This window comes from Mesitornis unicolor, unplaced genomic scaffold (genome assembly GCF_000695765.1).
Source record: "Mesitornis unicolor isolate BGI_N332 unplaced genomic scaffold, ASM69576v1 scaffold21594, whole genome shotgun sequence".
NCBI classification, from domain to species: domain Eukaryota; kingdom Metazoa; phylum Chordata; class Aves; order Mesitornithiformes; family Mesitornithidae; genus Mesitornis; species Mesitornis unicolor.
In genome coordinates, this window is record NW_010182332.1 from 66776 (window position 1) to 86793 (window position 20018).

Below are 20018 nucleotides of genomic sequence, written 5' to 3' on the forward strand. Positions count from 1 at the left end.
TTGCCAGAGACACAGATTACCACCTGCATCAATGTTTCCTGTGAAAACATGACTGATGAAGTGCAGATGAGATTAACTTTCTGACACGAAGCTCCTAAAACCAGGTTCCCTTAGTCTGCAGCCTTCCAGAATTTCTTTCCACTCTGTATACTTCAAAACTCTGAACTCCAGTGATTGCAGCAGAAGTACATGAAAGTATCTCTCGGGTTCAGAAGCCAGCAGCCAACATTTTAAAATATCCTGCCCCTTATGAGTGATGCTTTGGCCTCCGACTGTACTACAGCAGAACCACAGTCACCATGAAGCCAACTGGCAGACGCAGAGGAACCGGCAGCAGATTCCTGCCCACAAGCAGAACTTACCTCTCGCGCTCTTTCAGCAGGCTCATAGTGGGATTTTGGCTCAGGGGTATGATAGCTTTGTTTATTTCTTTCTTGCTGCTGCTGCTGCTGCTGCTGCTGCTGTTGCTGCTGCTGCCGCCTGTGATCATGCTGCAGCGACAGGAGGGAGGCCTGCTCCTGCTGCAGCTGCCGCTGGAGTCGCTCCGCCTGCCGGTGCTCCTCCATCTCTCGCCATCTGTATTCCTTTGAGAGAACACGTGAGTAATTCAAAACGTGACACTGACTGTATGGTGGACATGTCCCCATCCATCCCGTTAAAAATGCATCTTTCTGGTTGCTGTTGCTCTTTTTTTTTTGATTGTTTATTTCATTGTTAAAGTGTAGCCAAGAGCTAAGTTAGACCAATATGGCATGTGTCTTAGGTTGGGAAAGTTGAGAGTGTACTGCTAAGCTTGACATGTTTGGAAAGTTATGTCCAAAATGATTTTTATTACACAAAAAAAGAAGAAAGAGTTATTTATACTAAATTGAGTGTAAAGTTCATAAAACAATGATTTAGACCAACACTAGGCCATTGTATCCCAGGGTGGATTTACATATCATGTGTGCTTTTGATCTGCAACATAAGCACTCTAGTTCTTCACTGAATGCCAAGGTCTGTTCAGAAACTCGACTATCACACCAGAACTGTTCCACTTTAACATAAAGCCTCCTCTTACTGCCCAGAAAAGCAGTGTGACCATACAGCACTTCTCATATGTGCCTGTCAGCCCACGACACTAGCATAAATGGCCTTTTAATCAAGCTCCTTTGTTGTCAATACTGTCAGTGCAGCTGTGCCCGACTGAGGGAAGCCTAGGACTGTCCGGATAAATGGATCCTATAGCTACTGAACAAAACAGATACAGTGCTTTACCAGTAACATGGCCTGCTCCTGGAGCAGCTGCTGCTGTAGAATTTCCAAGTGCCGCTGCTCCTCTTCTAGCTGTCGCCTGATATACTCCTGTCACATAGAAATTACCCAGCAATAAATTTATTCAAAAGGAATGCATCAGAACCCCCTGGGTGGAACACCACACGCTACTTCCCCAGTTCAGCTTTAACGAGAAACGCACTTCAGGATGGATTAGTGCCTGCAGATCAATTTAGGAAGCCCTGCCTCCTGAGCACTGGCTTTTGGCGCCTTCCATTCTGAAATTTGGACTCCTGCAAATATTTGCCGGCACGGGCCAGAGCTCATTTTGGAAGTGGTTTCAAGAAGCAGCAAAATGCACTTGAAGGTTTTGGAAAGTTAAAACACAGCAAGTCTGACTCAACACAGCCAACACAAAGTCACATGCAAGTCGTATTAAACATTAGTTTGTTGCACTGGTGCGATGAACTGTTAGCAACAGCTAGAGCCAGGCATGGAGGAGGCAGACCTGGAGCAAGCTCCCCCGGAGGGGCTCTGCCAAACGCAGTTGGGACCTGCCCTCCTGTCTCCCCTGCCGCCCTCACCAGAAGCCTCTCCTGAGCAGACGCTGCCAGCCTTGCTGAATTATGCGATGGTTATGACACAAACAAACATCCACCAGGAAACAGGTATTAGACCAAACTCGCTCGCCCTTGCGATCCGGCGACCTCTCCACCCGCAGCCTCAACAGGTCGAGACGTTTGCCCGCTGCTTGGCCTGACCCCCTGGAAGGACTCGAACCCTGCAGCACCAAACCCAAGCTGGCCACATCCTACCATGCAATTAATGGAGTATGTAACATGTGCATGCGCACACACACAAGCACACGCACACGATTACGGTGTATGCAGAGAGAATTAATGGATCAGTGATACCACGATGGGAGCTATAGAAAGTCTGGTGACAGACTGATGAGATACGCTACGCTGTCGTTACGCACACCGGCTGAGCCATAGTTTGGGTAAACCAAAATTCTAAGAGGGGGCATGTATTTTCTTCTAAAGAAAAAAAAAAATGATTCAGAGTGGTTCAGCTTGGCCACATCAATCAACCATTCATCATTATTGGCACTGTGCGTAATAAGCATTTCAACAGTTTAAGAAGCAGCTGGGGGAATACCCGGTGTCTGCCCAAAAGCAAATTGCTGTGCTGCAATTAGAGATTTTCCATATATTTATTCCCATCGGTTAGTCTTCTCTCCTTTTGACTCAAAAATCTTTGAAATATCCACAAACAAAATAAAATTGCACAGTAACACAATCAATGATCTTAAATACAGTGACTTTATATAAGAAAAAATTAAGGTATATCAGGCCAAAACCAGCATTCCTGAAGTTAAAGGGAAATTTATAATCAGCCTCTAGGACAGTAGTTTTGGCCCTTTGTTTGGGATCAGTATTTTGCAGTACATGCACAGTAAGTATCACCCTGATTATCACCCTGATTCGAGTTTTTAAGGGATTTCAAAACATGCAGATTACATGCATCAATACAGCAGCTGAATTTCACAGTTTAAAAGGTTTCTCACCTGTACTTTCAATGTATTAAGGGCACACTGATGCAACTTAAGATATACTCGCTGCCTGAACTGGCATGTATTATTAGAGCTGATATTAAATAGACAAAGTAAGAGAGAGATTGCATGTTTAAGTTTTAGGAAGGAAAACCCTTTGCAGCTCAAAGGTTCCATCTCAGATTCAGAATATTTAAAGTTTATGACGAGCCTCTGACCAATTCTGAGTGCCAGAAGCTGACACGCAACAGTGCTGCCCTTCTCTAGGAGGCCTTCTGAACAGGGGCATGTCCTGCAAGTGCCACTGATCCAGCAAGACAAGTCTAGAAACGATTTTCAGACCCAGTGATGATTTCACCAATTCTGATGGTTTTTAGTCAAGCCTAGGGACTCAAGCTGAATTTAGAATGAGTACCACAACAAGACTTCTTTTTCTGATGGAATATTGAGGCTGCCAGAATTTTCCACAAAGCCCTACGATCTATGTTAGTGCACTTGCTGTCAGAGACAACAAAGACGAAACTGTCAGCGTTAGGTTGCCTCTAAGCTGCTTTAAGCTTACTGATTTTTAAATCATTAGATTAGAATTTAGAAGAAACAAACTTATTGTACATATATCTGTATCATGGACTCACCTGCTCCCTTTCTACCCTCCTCTTTTCCTCCTCTGCTCTTCTTCTCTCTTCCTCTTCCTTACGCCTCCTCTCCATTTCTTCCAGACGTCTTTTTTCTTCCTGTTCTCTCCGCCTCTGCTCACGCTCTTGTTGCCTTCGAGCTTCCCGTTCTCTTCTTTGTTGCTACAAAAGGGAAAAAGAAACCACAAAGTTTGACTTTTGTTGTTATCAAAGAGAGAGGTGGGGTTGTTTTCTACTGTGAAGAGAGGGATTTACCAAGACAGGCAAGCTCTGCAACTGAGTGACAAAACATTTTATGCAAGTGTTCCGCCAGGAAATCAACTCATACCCAGCACACAACTATCCCAAAAAGCAGCCTCGCTTACTCTCGGGTTTCTTCGCACACACACGAAGTCATGTACCATATTCCTGACAACCAAAATGCAGACGCTCGCTGCTGCTCTTCTGGAGAGGCTCACACTGAAATCTCAATCTTGGAACAACTGTTGAGCTCAGATCTTAATGAAAGCAACAATTTTCTTCAACACATTATCTAAATGTTGCCAAAAGGGAATTATCAGCCCCACTGAATCAGCTAGAACTCAGATGACAACTACCTAAGCTTTCAGTAAGCAGCTGCTCTCTTAACACAACTCATGGTCTGCTAAATTGGTGGTGTTGACCCAACAACCGGGCTTGATTTAAGTGTCCAAAACTTTGTCTAAGAGAAAACGAAGGCTGACCAACAGCACCTCAGCCCCTCCCAGGACATCTAAGCACCTGCACATAAAAGAGGAAAAAGAGCTGAGCTAAGCTGTTACCCTTACACAGATAAGCTGCCACGCATGACCCAAATGGAAGCTGGTGCTCATAAGTCTGCTCAAGTCTGCAAAGAACCTGGAAAACAGCTCTAGAAAGCACAAACTGACTCATTTATGTCTATAGAGCACCATGTATGACTTCACAGGAGACATTTCAAATGCCCATACAGTCGTGACCAACTCTTCCTGCACTTCGACAGAAGCATCCAGTTACTCCACCTACCTCAAAATCCCAGGCAGCCACCCACAACTGCCTAAGTGTCAAAAGTCCCAGCTGTCTCCTGTTCAACCATCATCAGGGAGTATCTCTACGTTTACTTCCATTCTAGATTTCTACAATATGCTAAAAAATCATAGAAGAAATTTAAACAAAAGAAAAAAAAGCACTCAAATTCAATCCCAAGAAAAAAAAATGGAAACCTCCATTGGTTATTCCTTCTCACATTTAGGCTAATACTATCACCAGGTTTTTTTTCTTGAAGCAAAGTTGCCACAGATTTACCAGTCTTAAGGCACTTCAAGGAGTCTTGCAAGCACACTCAGATTAAAGTTTTACTGGAGCTCACAAACCCAGTTACTGGTGTGCGATTCACAGTTGTGCTCAAATGAAGAAGCCAAGGCCCTCCCTGTGCTACTTCATGGGATGAGCTTTCTCTACTTGGCACATTACCCTACATGACTACGAAGCGAGTGAAAGCTAAGGAGCCCTTCACATCTTCTGGAATTCAGACTGATACAACAGTGGAGAAGAAACACTGTGGGGAAAAAGGTGGTTAAGAATCGCTAGTACTCCAATAAAACAGGCTGCTTTCTGAAACTCTAACTAGTTTTGGGAATGACACAACTTTCTTAAAGGCCGCTGTTCAAATACACCCACTCTGTTACTATGGCACCTTCCTTCCTGACCCATAGCACCATCCTGGGATCACTACCACCTTCCTCTGTCACAAGACATAAACTCTTTTCTCCCCCACGTTTTCTCTATCTTCTCAGAAAGGCAGCTTGCTTGCTCTTGCATCTCCTCTCCTAACTAAATGCCATCTACCAGCCTTTTCGCTCTCACTTAAGCAAGCTCTCTTCAATGAATGTGGATACAAAAATAGCAAAAGTGCTGCAAGGCAGCTACGGCACACAGAGCATTTCAGAGGTTTCACTGCTTCCCCGCCTTCATTTTTTAAGCACCATAAAAGGATTAAGTCGGCACTTTTATTTCTGAATATACACATCTGTGTCAAACAATTCCTGTATTTAAGTAAATATATTCAGGTGCCTTCTGGCTAATCAAGTCTGACAGGCTCTTTGTTTAAGAAAACCAAGATGTGAAGTACAATAATTCAGTTGCCCTGAGGATGCGAGAGCCAGCACACTGCTGACTGGTTAATATGCACATTTATCACCTCAAACACTCCTTAAACACATGAAGCCTGTCTGTCTAACAACATTGTGTTGACATTGCTAAGTGGATGTATTGCAGATCTTGGGATGGCATCATTCTCACTACAAGGAAGATGGGCAGAGCTTAGGTCTTTTGGATGAAACAAATGCATAGCTTCTTGAATCAATAGAGAAGTATTCAGCAATAATTATAAATAACTGAATTTAATATGAGAAAAATAAGTAACGAATTGACTAAGAGAGCTAATTTCTCACAGCACCATGAAATAAACAAAATCAGTGTTAAAAGATGTGGTTTTTAAGCAAACAGTGAGTCAGTTTGCTAGCTTTGCACTGACAGTAGATATTTATTCCCCAGCAAAAGATGGATTTTCTCTGCCACCAGTGTGCGATTCAGTCAAATCCCCAAAGCACAAATGTGCTGCTGTCTACACACCAAGGTACACAGAGAGATGGGGCTTCTCAGCATCGCTTCCACCTTCCTGTGGACACCACCTCAGCCCCTCACCAGGCGGGTGCGAAGGGAGGCACTGGGCATGGCACAAACACCCTGCATGATCCACTCGTTCCCAGCCCTGGCTGTAAGAAAAGTTTCACTTCCTTCGCACGTGGCCATTGCAACCTGAGCACTAACAAAGTGGGATTTACTTTTAACAAGCCCAGGGAAAGGAAACCTACAGGGACAAGCATCCCTGGGGTCCTAGTCTACACCTTGTCAAAGCGATGGCAAAGCTGGTTGGGGGCAAGTCGTCGATGACTCAAGCTGGCTTCAGCTTCCTACCATCCCTTCTGTTGGCACGAGATTGCCTTCCTGCCTGCCTCTAGCAACTCTTCCACAAGCACACACACAAGCCCTGCTCATCATGTTCCTCAGTCTTGCTCAAAGGGGAGAGGGACAGGGAAAACCACCAGTTAAAACCAGTATCAGTTCTATTTATAAAACCTGGGTTTCTGAATTTTGTAAGTGTGGCTGTTAGATATTAAAATTCTTATCATGCGCTACAAAAAACGCCTGATGTAAAACACTGTTGCCCAATAGACAGAAGGCACAGATCTGGATTCACTGAAATTACGGATGCATATCCACATCTTCTTTAGTTGGATATGCTATTACCAACTTTCTTGCACTTGTCAGACAAAAATCTTCTTTTCAAGGAGCTAACTGTTAACCAGAAGGTAAGGGCAGGAACTCTTCAAAGAAATTTCAGAGATGCCAAAACAGAATTTTGACAGTGCCCATACAGCTTCAAATTACTGCCTGTCATAAAACCAGCATTTACTAAGCCAACAATAAAAAAACCATACAGAAAATACAGCGTCAATACTCTGGCTCCTTTTCCAGGTTTAGGGTGCACTAATGATGATCTTGTAATGGTACCAGACATCTCCAGACTGGAAGACCATGCAGTAGAGCATGATTTACCAGGAGGGGGCAATGCAACCACACATGCAGTTGGTGTGTACCAATGAATTCAGGACCTCCTTCATGCAGTGAATTGCTGAAGATAAATCCAGATCCTCTAATTTTATATTCATAAAATATTATTACCCTGTCTTATATTCAGATGAAGGTTCACACATACATATATGAATGATTTCTTTCACAAAGAATTATGTAGCCTGGTGTCAGCTTAGGAAAAGGATTGGAAAGGTTAATAAACAGCCTTTTGCTTTGCCCACACTAGAGAGAAAGCAGAAGTAGAACTTCTTACTCAGTACCCATCCAAACTGCAAGCAATTCAAATTAAGTAGATAGGAATAATCTCCCCTTCTGTAAAAGAAACAAAGCCCTGGCACAAATCGCCTGCAGGAACACCTACACTAGCGTCTTGGCTCCAATCAGGAGTGCTCTTTTGAAGTGAATCACCCAATCATCTCCACTTACCGGGTCTTCTTTCATATTCTGAGTATGTCTCGGAGTGCCAGCCACTCCTTTTGGATGAAATTAAAAAGTAAGGTGCACTCCAACCACAAGCAGGCATGCAGTCTAGACCTCAGCTAATCCAAAGGAACCCTTCCTGTCTTCAAACACATGGAGTGAAGTCTTTGGGTCCTCAGCACTTTAATTACTGTGCTCCACAAACTGGCCTCTACTGGACCGTACTACTTGCTAATGGAGCCAAATCCTACCACTTCAAAACCCTTCAACTTAGGTTCTCATAACCAGGGACAGAGGCATCATCTAATGAAGTTATCCTAAACCACGGAGGTCCACACAGAATGGGATTCCACCATGGCTAATTCCGAATTTCCCAAACCAGACTCAGTTTTGCAGAGCACAAATTCAAATGCCTTTCCATACCCGTCACACTGAGCACTGGTGTCTCCACATTGCCGAACCGAAACACAGCCCCGTGTGAGAACAGCCTGGAACAGCTCAGGTTACTCATTTAACCATCTAAGCACTTACATGACTTACAGCTGATATTTATGCAACTAATCTTTGTATGATTTTTTAAAGGGGGGTGGGGTGGGGAACAAGCAATCCCCTTCCCAAAACATTTCAGGTTATTTTCTGCACTTTGACCTCATATCATTTCCACCTCCTAAGTGACACACAAATTATACGGTTCCTGCAATAACGAGTTTTAGAAGTCACCTATATGCCTTTTAAAAAGTAATCTTTTCTCTAATACTGCTGAGAATTACAGGTTTTGGCAGATGTCCTAAAGACCGTTCCTGTTGCAGTCTCGGTCAAGACTGTCTAGGCTCTGTGCCAGCATTGTAAGAACAAGACCTCAATTTTAATTTGGGAAGCTGGGGGGCGGAGGGAAGAAGGAGGGGGAAGTATAAGCAACTTGTCCAGGGAGATTATCCAACGCATAAAATTCTTCCCAAAGAAAGTTTAACAGGTATATCCAAACACACACCTACTCTGCACAAGCAAAACTTACAAGAAAGCAAGGCTTGATAAAAACACCAACCAAGTGATGGAAGCCCAGAGATTCAATGCCTGAGCTTAATCTTAATTCACATAATCAAGCTCTTCATTGTTTACTGGCTGCATCAAAACAGGGGGGTGAGTTAAGGACAAAGTGACAACATCTCAATATTTTGGCCTTCAATTGTGTCACAACACTGATGTTTATCTAAATATGTGTCTACCACCCTTCCCCCATCCTAAAGAGCTTGTTCTGGCTGTTGTTTTGTTAAAACTCACTTGGGATCATACATTTTTCCAACACAAGATCCAATGAAGTAAGTGGGGGTTTCTGAGATCTCAAAGTGAGCTCTTTCTAATTAACTTTAAGAACAATGTGCCACCCCCCCATCACCTGCAAAAGGAAACTTTTACAGCTCATCATTCCTATTTATGTCTCTAAGGGAACCAGGCTGAGGTTATAGACTTAATAAAAGGTAAAAGCTTTTCTCTTACAAACTTTACATGGTTTACCTTGTTAACCTTATTCAGTAATACACCAACCTGCATTACAGACTGTCCTGTGGTTGCTGAAGTTAGTCCTGTTTTGTATTTCAAAAAGCAGGACTGATTAAACCTAACTTTCAGGTAACTGCCTTTTCTTTTTAATTGCTCATTAAGTTACGACTTCTGCAACATCCGCAAAAAGTTCAAGCCTGTGCAGCAAAGAGGTGCATTACTTTGTTTCCACTACTAGCAGCAGCATTTCCTTCATTTTAAAAAGAAATTCCAGATTTTAAGGGTTGCACTGATTTCTAAAGTTAAACTACCTAGATAATTTAATCCTAACTCCCTTCCTCGCCAAAAAATTACCGCCTGCAGAACCCTGGAGATTAAAGAGGCATTTAAAAGAACTAATTGATACCCAATACTAAGCAAAAAGTTTAGAGGCTAATCCGTCATTTAACTTTCACCCACCTTTGACAACATCAATAAAATATTTTATTTTCATCTTGTCCCATGCTCTCTCCTCCAAGCCTCTTTTTATTATTAGCTCCCCCCGCAAAATCGCTCCAGAGCTAAAAACAGTTGGAAGAGCCACAATGTTTATCTTGGCGATCTCAGAAGGGTGGGGAAGAAACAGCAAAGAAAAGGAGTTTCTATGCCTCCCCCTTGTCCCTCCTCCTGGCTTCATGTGTGGCTGAGTCTTTGCTACCATTCCTTCCTTACAGCGGCACTAAACTCACTTGTGCATTGAAAAACAGGGATAAGGAGCATCACGTGACCTGGAAAGCTGTTTGGGATTTTGTGTTACTTGTTATGTAAACACGTCACAGGATGCAATTTGGTCCTGGTCGCATCCTCGTTAAACATTACCGGGATTTGGAAAAACCAGACTGGGTATAGTTTTTCCACCACTGCTAAGTGAACAGTTGAGACAGCAACTCCAGCAAGGGGTCATTTAAGGACGACTGGAATTTGACCCTGCACTTCCTCAGAAGCCAGAGGATTGGTTTCACTTCAGCTCTGTGTCATACCCAGTTCTGGTCTGAAGAACGGCTCTGAAATCCTCTGAAGCTCACACTGCATATTCATATACATAAGTATAAACGCACAGGAGATCTTAGGAGGTGAAAAGTATGACAGAACAATATAGTACATATACCTTCATTTTCTTTTATCTTCAGGTAGAGTATGCAAATTACATACTTACGTATCACAAAAGTATGATTTCCATATTTGTGATTTTTTTTTTTGCGAAATTGTAATTTTAACCCTGATTTATACATCCTGTTTATAAATCTAGGTGGCTTTTAGTCCTCATGCTACTATGCATGGGAGAGTAATACATAAAAAATAGGCTTCTACCAACCATGAATGAGTGCCAAACACAGACGTTTGAGAAAGCTTTAAGGGGAAATTTGAAACATGTCATGGCCCCCAAAAAAGTAATCTTGAGAAAAAACTCACCTGGGAATAATTAATGTCTCCCCTTCTCTACAGCTACCTAAAGTCTAGACACGTTGCCTGTTCTCTGGAACAGAGACCAAGACACAGGCTCCCCCCAACTATCTTCAAACAACCCCGCTTTGGCTCCTGTTGCCTCCATAGGAGCTGTTGGATATTCAAATGCTTTGGAAGACGGCTCATATTCAAGTAGCCAGACATGGATTTAAGTACTTTGTTCTACATTTGCCAGTGGATTTGCACAGTGTTTTGTTTCCTGAGATGTGCTGGGGCTACAGGGAACTCTTTCTAAATGGGTGTGGGAATGCGAAACAAGCAGAAGAGGGACTTTTTTGCCCCTCAAGCTCCAGCCTCCTGCCTCTACCTCTTCTAGCCGCCTCCTTTGCTCCTTCTGCTGCTCAATGCGCTTCTGCCTCTCTGCCAGCAGCTGCCTCTTGTACTCCTCCTGCTCACGGAGCTGCTGCTCCTGCAGCAGCTGCTGCCTCCGAAGGGCCTCAGACCGTTCCTTGTTTTCCTGCTGCAGCCTCAGGAAATCACGGCGGAGGGTCGATTCTCCAGGCACATTGACAATGGAGCTGCAACAAGAGGAAGTTAAAGCCTCCCATACAATAAAGACTGATGGGCCATTAAATACCTCCTCCAGAGCACGGGAACATTAATAAAATATAGCATGACGTTAAATTTTAATCTCATTTCTTTCAGAGCGAAGACACTGGATGCATGTCAAATACATGCTCTCAGTGGAAGGCGTGAAACGAGGCCAAGCGAAATAAGGACCAACTCTGACATGGTGCAACCCCTAACCAATCATATTTGCCATAAATCTCCCCCCATCTAGAGCTCGCTGGCTCTAAGCCATATGAGGGGGAGCTTTAAAACCTTTAGCAGTCGCAAAATAGGTATTCAAATCCTGTGGGTGGTTTGTGTGGCTTGCGCATGCACTTAATAAGAGACAGAAATTTAGCATGTTCCTGATTTATAGTCACAGACCTTTAGACTGACTTGACATGGACTGCCCAAAGCCCTCCCAAAAGCAATTATTACCTTGGTTCTCCTTCTTGTTCAGGCACTTCCTCCTCTTCTTCCTCACTTCCACTATATTCATACTCCGTCTCATCTAACGGGAAATAAACAAAGGCCTACATAGCGCTTATCTTTATTTTTAGGACAGAAGGGAGTTGCAGTAGCACCTTAATGAACCATTTCCTATCCCCTGCAGTGAGAAGATCTATCGCAGGCTGTAGAACTCATTCTAGACACACAAGCCCATCTTCCCACCCTTGTAAGGCGGCACAGTGCTTTGAAGCAGACTTTCAGCAAATTCCCTGAGCGATACCACTTTTTGTATGTAAGACAAGACACCTGGAGAACCTCAGCACCACCTGAATAAAGAGAACAGGCTGCCCAGGACATTCGCTTCAGAGCTCTTGTGACAGGTTATTTCATGTGAGTCTGACTTATGGCACCGTTCCAGGAATGAAGCTACCACAGACAAAAAAAAGGGAAAGGCATACGTGCCAATATCCTTTTAAATACTGTTCAATGCTTGTATGGAAGAAGCAGTGGCACAGAAAAGAGTAAATTTAACTTATCTGAAAATAAGACACTTGAAATTGATACTTTCTCTGTAGGGGACAGAATAAAACCTTGAAGTCTGCTGATAGTCAAAATATGAATTAAAAAAAGAACCCTTCAAGGGTTTGCATTGTTTGGAGCTTTTCTAAGGGTGGAGATTTAGAATGCCAAGCGCGACAAAAGCATGTATTTTTAACAAGCTGCAATACTTGATTTTTAGAAGTTGCGTACCTTTCTCTCCTCTCTTCTTCCTGGTCCTGTCTATATGGTCCTTAAGCTGGATTCGGACTTGCCTTTCATTTGGTTGGTCACGTATAAAGGGATGTTTCAGAAGTTGTTCTGTAGAAGGTCGCTGCATGTAATTCTTCACTAGACAACCTTCTATAAAGCTGAAAAACTTTTTTGACCTGAGAAAGCAGGGAGAGAGGAAAAAACCCAAAACAACACAAGATTATAGGTAAAACACAAACATTTTTCTGTTCTTCCTCAAAGTCCAATTCCTTTCCTCAAAGAGTATCACATCCCAGGGGATGGTACGAGTGCCACCTGCAAGTGTGGCTCCTAAACGGAGCTGAGCGTGCTCCAGCTGAGCACTGGGCTGGATGGACACAGGGCTGGATGGGTACAGGGCGATACCAACATCCCTGCAGTGCTTAGGGACAGCCTCACAGCAGTGTGCCCTCTTTTACAGGCATAATTGCCCTGAAAGGCAGGATCTATTAGTGAAGGGAAGTCACGCAAACCCAGCTCTGCTGCTCCTGGACCAGAGCTGGGTGGCATCCAGCTTGCTTGGAGTACGGGCAGGGCGGCTCTGGTGTGTCTCCACCTGTCCATGCTATCCAAGGGCGAGTCTGCTTCAGCATAGCTGCAGCAAAAGCCACAAGAACTGCAGCCAACATTTCCCTGACACAAGCGGCACCACGCTGCTTTTGTATGTACCTGGGTTCCCTGAGATTGGTCTGCCAGAATTTAAGATTATTTTTTACCCATTAAAAAAATCCTCATAGAACAACAGGGACTTGGGAGTCAAATTCTCACCAACACAATTTAAGAGCATGAACTGAACCGAGCTTCTCCTGCACACTGCATTAAGTGACAGGGTATTGGTGTTAGCTAAGCTGGAGCATCACCTTCCTAAATTTGCACTTCATTTGAACTCTTGAAAGAGTTCTACCTCTCCAGATAGAAGTCACCAAAAAAGGTGCCTTGCAATAATGGAAATACTCAAATCTGCATTTTTCAGTATTTGGCCTATTTTCTCATAGCTTTCCACTGAGCACACTATGAAAACAGCTGTCACAGCAGCACTGGCTTTGGCCAGAGTCACTTTTCGATTCCCAGGTATTCTCAACCTGCTCTTGTGCTTGGGCAGCAAATGCCTTCGCTACATGGTTAAGTGTAAAAAGCAACTGTTTCCATCCATCACTTCATTTTTCTACTGTAATCTAAAGGGCTGAAGGCAAGCTAACTTTGCTCTTTGTTGTTTTTTTTTAATTCCTCACACCTTAAGTGTTATTATTCTAAAAAAAAAAAAAGGTTCATAAAAGGCTTATGCAAATACTGCATATGCATTCTACTCTTTTAACTTACATAGACATCATGTACGAGAAAGGGATGCCTTGACATTACAAGTGCATAAATAAGACAAGCCAGGCAAAGACCAACCCAGCAAGCAAGCCAAGTTGTTTTTACGTTGCTATTGAATAGGCAGTCAAATCACTTCATTATTTTGACAGGATCACAGCATCCTGCAATCACATTCGATCTATATGAAACCTCTTTCTAGGGAGTACTTTTGTTTTGTGTGTGCCAGTTGTAGCCAGTAACTGGGAGGAAATCCTCCGATACTAATGGATTCTTCTCAGCTGGCAAGAAGTGCACGCTCAAATCCAATCGTTTACAATAATTATAGTAAAAGCCTTCATTAGTTTTAATAGCTCCTTTCAACTTAGCAACTAGAACACTATAGTACTGTTCTGTTTCCGTGTTACGATACATCTGAGAAAACATACTGCATATTAAGAGTGCTACGGGAGTTTATTTTTTTCAATATGGATCCATTTCTCACCTCAATACAGAGGCTGCTCTGTCAAGGAAAAAAGCTTGGCTTTTATTGTCACACAACTCGAGATAAAATTTCTCTGGGACAAACAGAACTAAATAAACCAGGCATACTTTTTATTTCATGCTTTGATTTAGTGGCCCAGAAGATAACACAGAAGAGTGATTTTTTGCTAACTTAAATTGCTTTGCAGCTCTGTGGAGGCAGTAACAAAACAGCATGTGATGAGACACGAGCAAGTGCTGCACTCCAAAAGGGGCAACAAGCAAGAGATAAGCAATACGTACCATTTCTTGGATTTTAACCGGGGGGGAGGGTTCCTGGGTATCAGAAAGAGCGCCCTCATGGGATGCATGTCACAAAGCGCTGAAGGGAAGAAAACAAAACCAAACAGAAACGTGAAGATGTTGGCCGAGTTGCTCTCTGCTAATACCACGGCTTCAGCTTCCACAATCATTCCTACCATCCCAAACGCACGTGCAGCAGATGCAGACAGCAACACAACTAAATGAAATTTGCCCAAAATGACAACAATTCCACAGCTCCGTGTGCCAAGGGTGGCCCCAAAAAGAAAAAAAAGATCAAGGCACGGATTAACCTTTCGACTCCAGCATGAAGGGAACATCTGTGCACAGCCCTGCTCCAGCCCCAAGTCATCTAACTCACATTCAGGTCAATAAAACACCAGGAGAAGATGATGGCACAAGGGGAGAATGACAGAGTTACTGTTTCAAAAACACTGCACTCCACCTGCCCTCCTCTCCCATTACACAGACATTTAAGGCAGGATGTCTCATTTATACCCTTCAGACTTGGAGCTTTTCTCTATTCCAAGGCCTGATGGTTTTGAACCACGGGAGGGTCAATATATAAAAAATAAGAATCCCCTCCAGACCTGAAACGCAAACTCGTTACTTCTGTCACAAGAAGATCCCTTGGTTTCAGTGTACTAAGTCCATTAAGGACAGCCTTTCCTCCTGCTCCAAACAACCATGGCAGAGCCCATGCAGGTGAAGAAGGGAGTAGGGAGGGAGGCTGCCCAAGAAAGGATGCTAGAAGCCAATCCTCTGGTTTTACCATCTTCCTATCCTTCCACCACCAGTCTCTGTTGCCCAGAGGGCAGAAACTCAAGGGAAACAAACTGATGCGAAAAGGACTCTGGATTCAGAGATAAGGGGCCATGACCTTGGCAGAGAAGCCCCTTGGATGCCTGTGGAGCCCATCAGACCATCAAGCTTAGAGATGGACCCTTCAACCACCGCTGACGGAGGAGGCAGAGCCCACATGAAGGTAAGAGCTGTTCAGTATTCACATGGGATCTTTGCGCACTGCTTAAATGCCCCTCTTGTGCTTTTACAAAACGAGAGGCCAAGCTCTGCTTTGGTTTGGAGACCAAAAAATATTATTATTGTTCCATTCCAGGCTTACAAAGCCCACAGACGCAGCTTTTAATGGAAAGCCACCCAGGCAACCCAATGCAGTGAACAAAAAGGTGCAGCAAAAAGGAGGTCAAGTGGTAGCTCAAATGCTGTTAATACAGCCCTGGCTGAGGTGTCCTGGGAGCAGCTCTCACGTGAGCATTCGTGCAAATGTGCAATTAGGAAGAAAAAAAAAAGAAAAATAAATCAGACCTCCTAAAATATGAATCAAAACAAGAGCCTTGTTCTTCAATTTAAACAGTTTACATTGAAAACAACAAATCAGGTGGTGGCTATAATGAAATAAGCAGATTTTAGCTAGGAAAGTATCAATACTTCATTTCAAAATGATTATTTCAAAGACAGAGGTGTCAAGCTGGGCTGTGGTGCTATGGCTGTCCATGTGTTAAAAAAAAATTAACTCACTCCTAGGTACCTTAGGCTGTTATTTTTTAAATACAGAGATTCCAGCTGGGGTCAGGGTAAGCATATTTGTTAGTTCAAGAAGAAATTTTCATTTAAATTACCACTGAAAGCCAAAACATCACACCTCATTTCTTTTTACATCCTTCTGTCTTCCTCGCACATATCTACCGTTTGCCTCGGTATTCAGAAAGAATATGCACGCGAGGGGAAAATAACCTATTAAAAAGTTGTGTGTTTTAGGTTTTCAGGTTTCTGTCTCAAAAAAAAAACAACACCCCATGAGTATTCTCAAGCAGGGAGCATTAAGCTCAATATTCTGTGTTGAAGACAGATTTACAGTTTAAGTCATGGGACTGCTAAGGAAGAGATCAGCACCGCTCACCAATGAGTGGAAACACAAGGAGAGGCAACGTTTGCATTACCCAGACCGATGGAAAGCCAACACAGAAACAATTGCCTCAGATGCTTTTTTCATTAAGGTCCATTTTCTTGAGGCCCCCACTGCCCCTCTCCTCAGCTGAGGTTTCAGAATCTCAGGCCAGGCCATACACAAACTGGGACACAACTCCAAAACACCATCTACTACCCATAGGAAGGAAGTCTGACGCTCGATTAGCGTGCAAATGTCCCTGCTATAGACATTAAATGACTGCAGTCTGCACTGTAGTACTTAGACGCTATCCTATCTTTATCAAAACTGTTGCTATTTATGGGATTTTTATATTTATAGGGCAGGCAAAACCAAAGAGACCAGAAATAACAGGAGGATGCTTTCAGAAACCGCCCAACTAGGCTTAGATTACAGCCAGCATCTCCCAAGTACACGTTTCAGTCTCAGACAGCCCAGTGGAAAAGCAGACGTATCACTTACGGGGAGCTCCTTCTGCCATCTCTATGGCTGTAATGCCGCATGACCAAAGGTCGCTCTGCGTGGAAAGAGAGACCAGATGTTAGTAGGTGGATTTACCCTTCCAGACAGCGAGAGAGTACTATTTGCAGAGGCCCTGTAGGTGAGACTGAAACCAAATATCACAGCTATTTAAATGATATAAGCTACTTTCTTCTTGTAACAGTATCATACGATCCTACTTGTCATATTATACATATATATATATCTATATATCTCTCTATATATATCTATCTATGCACAAATGCATGCGTGCATTCATACAGAGAACAACCCTTTCTAATAGCGCATAAATATATTCACATTATGACAATGAAAAATACATTTGTCAAAAATCTAAGTCTAAGAAACAACAGAATTTTCAGTATTCCCTTGTTTACATGGCATTGAACAGTCCCCTATAGCAGATTCACAGAAAACACCGTATCCCTTCCCCCAAACAAAAGACAGAGAAAATGAAAGACTATGAAGACTACGGGGCAAAACACCCAAATCCTGACAGGTCTTTTTAGTGTCTAAACCAGCAAATAAACAAATACAGGTTAGTGGAATATACCGTCCTGAATTTTTCCTAGTCCCAATAATCAAGTAACAGCTTTACACAGGGGAACAGCCACCGCTGCTAAAATTGCAAGAAGCCTCTGCTGGACACATGGCTTGGAGCCAAAGCCAACGCTCCCTCGCTACCATCTCAGCTTTGCTGGAAACGCCATGCACAAGAGTCCTCCAGTGGGACTGTTTGGAGGCACCACCACCCCTGGCTGGGGAGAGCCCAAGCAAAAGCCAGGAGGGTCAAACACAGGCAGGAGCTGGAGGAGTCCTGGTGAGGAACCAAATCCAGAGACGGCTGCAGCTTAAGGGGCAAAACATGGGAGCAGGCTGCAGAGAGTGAGCAGCTCTCGAGCAAAGCAGTGCTCATTTCTGGTCACGATAACGATTTTTTTTAAAAGTTAGTCAAAACTGATGATCATCTAAGCTCTCCTGTACTACAATCAGAGGAACCTTTCTAATGATCTCATTTTCAGACCCAGTAAGGCAATCATTTCTCTTGGTCCAACCCAGCCATTTAAGCTAAACTGCACAGCCTTAGATCTTACAAAATCTTTCAATCACGACTTTTCGTTTGTTTGTTTTGGCAGGGGGAATGGGGGGGAAGAGCCCTTCAGGTTCCACCAGGAACAATACACAAGTGTATTTTTCCCAGCACTACTGCATTAACAAATAGAGAGGTTTTTTCCTTTATTAGATCATTTAATAGGCACCCTTCCTTCCTAATGACTCCATCTGCAAAGACATAAAGCGTTATCTTTACTACAATGGATGTAAAAAGTGATTAAATCAAGAGAAATAGGATCAATCTGATCAATCTTTGTCAAAAGGTACAAAAACACCAAATGATCTGGGTTTTTAAAATAGATTTAGACATGCACAAACATACTGATAGCTAAAACCTCTATCAATCTCAGCAAGCTGATATAATTGATATTCAGCTCTAAAATTCATTGTAAGGCCTTAATCAGAGTTTTTCTGATGTCTTTGGTGCCCTTGGCTAAAAGTTGGAACAATTGCATTAGTCTAAGTGAAGTTTTTTTTTAAAACGTATTTTTACATTTTTTCTTTCCTTGTCCTTTCATGAAAGCAAGCTGAGAAGAACTTTTAAGATTACTGAATGCTTTTACTGGAGAAATTTAACTTCAAATATACACAGACAATAATTCTTCAGGGCAGTACAAATGCCATCAAGCCAATTACGGTTTTGCAGTAAATAAATCTTTGGTTTGCAGCAAACTATGTAAAAAGTGATCTTTGTTGAGAAATGTTATGACAGGTAAGTTTTTATCAACGTGTGCACGTATCCTGAAATCAGGAATAGGCACGGTTTAAAGAGCTGCTTCTGTACTACACTGGCTCTCCAGACAGTTAATTCTATTTAAGGCAACACCTAAAATGCATTGTTCTGGGTTACTACAATAACTGGGACACAGACTAACACAAATTAAAGTACAGCCATTATACAAATTGAGAACACGAGTGTTTCCAATTAAACTCATTTTGGCCATCTCTGAGTGCCTACAGCATACTGAAGCTTTATACTCCTTACATCTCAAAACTATGACAATACAAGTAATGGCAACTGGTAAAGGTCACAATGTGACAGTGACCCATATCTTGTACTCCTGTAATAAGAACGTACCTACACAAAATAGTATTACCCCTACAAAGAACAAGAAGTCTCAAAAACTGCCATTGCTCATGGACGTTCATACTGCAAGTGTATGGTTTTGGTACACTGGGCTGTTAGGGTTGGTTTTTTTTCCTGTGAACAGGACTCTCTTACTCTGTAATCATATGTAGCATCTGGATTTTCATCACAGGCAATAACTTCTGGAGCCATCCAGTACGGAGTTCCAATAAAAGTGTTTCTCCTGCCAACTGTCCTGTCCAGCTGAGCACTCACACCAAAATCCACTGCGGGTGGGAAAAAACAGTAACATCAAATAAGAGGGGAAAAATAACACAGTGATTACTTTCTGAAAGGTGATTTGGAAATAAAACCCTGTGGATGTTCCACGTGGGAGGACCAAGCTGAGGAGAAATACGGTGATTAACAGTGAGACAGCCAAGCCCTCGTGGTTCACATGCAACATGCTCGGGCCACAAGCATCAAGGGCCTTGGCAGCATACGATCACCTCTCCTGCACCTCTCGCTGGTCTGCTTGTACAGAAGGGAGGGTACAGCTGCAAAAATACCGCCTGAGAGGCTGAGGAAGGCCTATTCCCTTCCCAAATGGTAAAATTAAGCACCTTTTCCAATACAGAGGGAGACGCTTCCCAAAGGTACCTCTCACGCCATGGGAAAACCACACGTGTGAACACGTCTCCTTTTCAGCTGTCCACCATTTCTGCTCTAAAAATCGGACAGCAAAACATAATCTGCTGCTCGGGGAATTGCTCTCTGCTCTAATGCACAGAGCAGATGCATCAACAGGAGCAAAAGATGAGGATTATTCAGGAGGTGCCAACTTTGAGCACGTACGCAACACGGGGTTGCAAAAGAGATGCCCATTTCATTACAGGGCAATTACATGACACGGGTGGTGTCCTCCCTCCAGTTCTCCCACTCACAACAACAGCGATATACGCCTTTCTATACCAGTAACTGCAT

General features: G+C 43.1%; 1 protein-coding gene across 1 annotated transcript in view; it reads right to left on the reverse strand.

Moving 5' to 3' along the window:
• MAP4K4 (mitogen-activated protein kinase kinase kinase kinase 4) overlaps positions 1–20018 on the reverse strand; it is an 88303-nt gene that overhangs the window by 34458 nt on the left and 33827 nt on the right. Inside the window, 9 exon segments of the mRNA XM_010183743.1 lie at positions 363–491; positions 1258–1344; positions 3442–3603; positions 10829–11039; positions 11509–11581; positions 12271–12446; positions 14389–14467; positions 16817–16871; positions 19191–19321. Coding sequence (XP_010182045.1) covers positions 363–491; positions 1258–1344; positions 3442–3603; positions 10829–11039; positions 11509–11581; positions 12271–12446; positions 14389–14467; positions 16817–16871; positions 19191–19321 — 1103 coding nt within the window.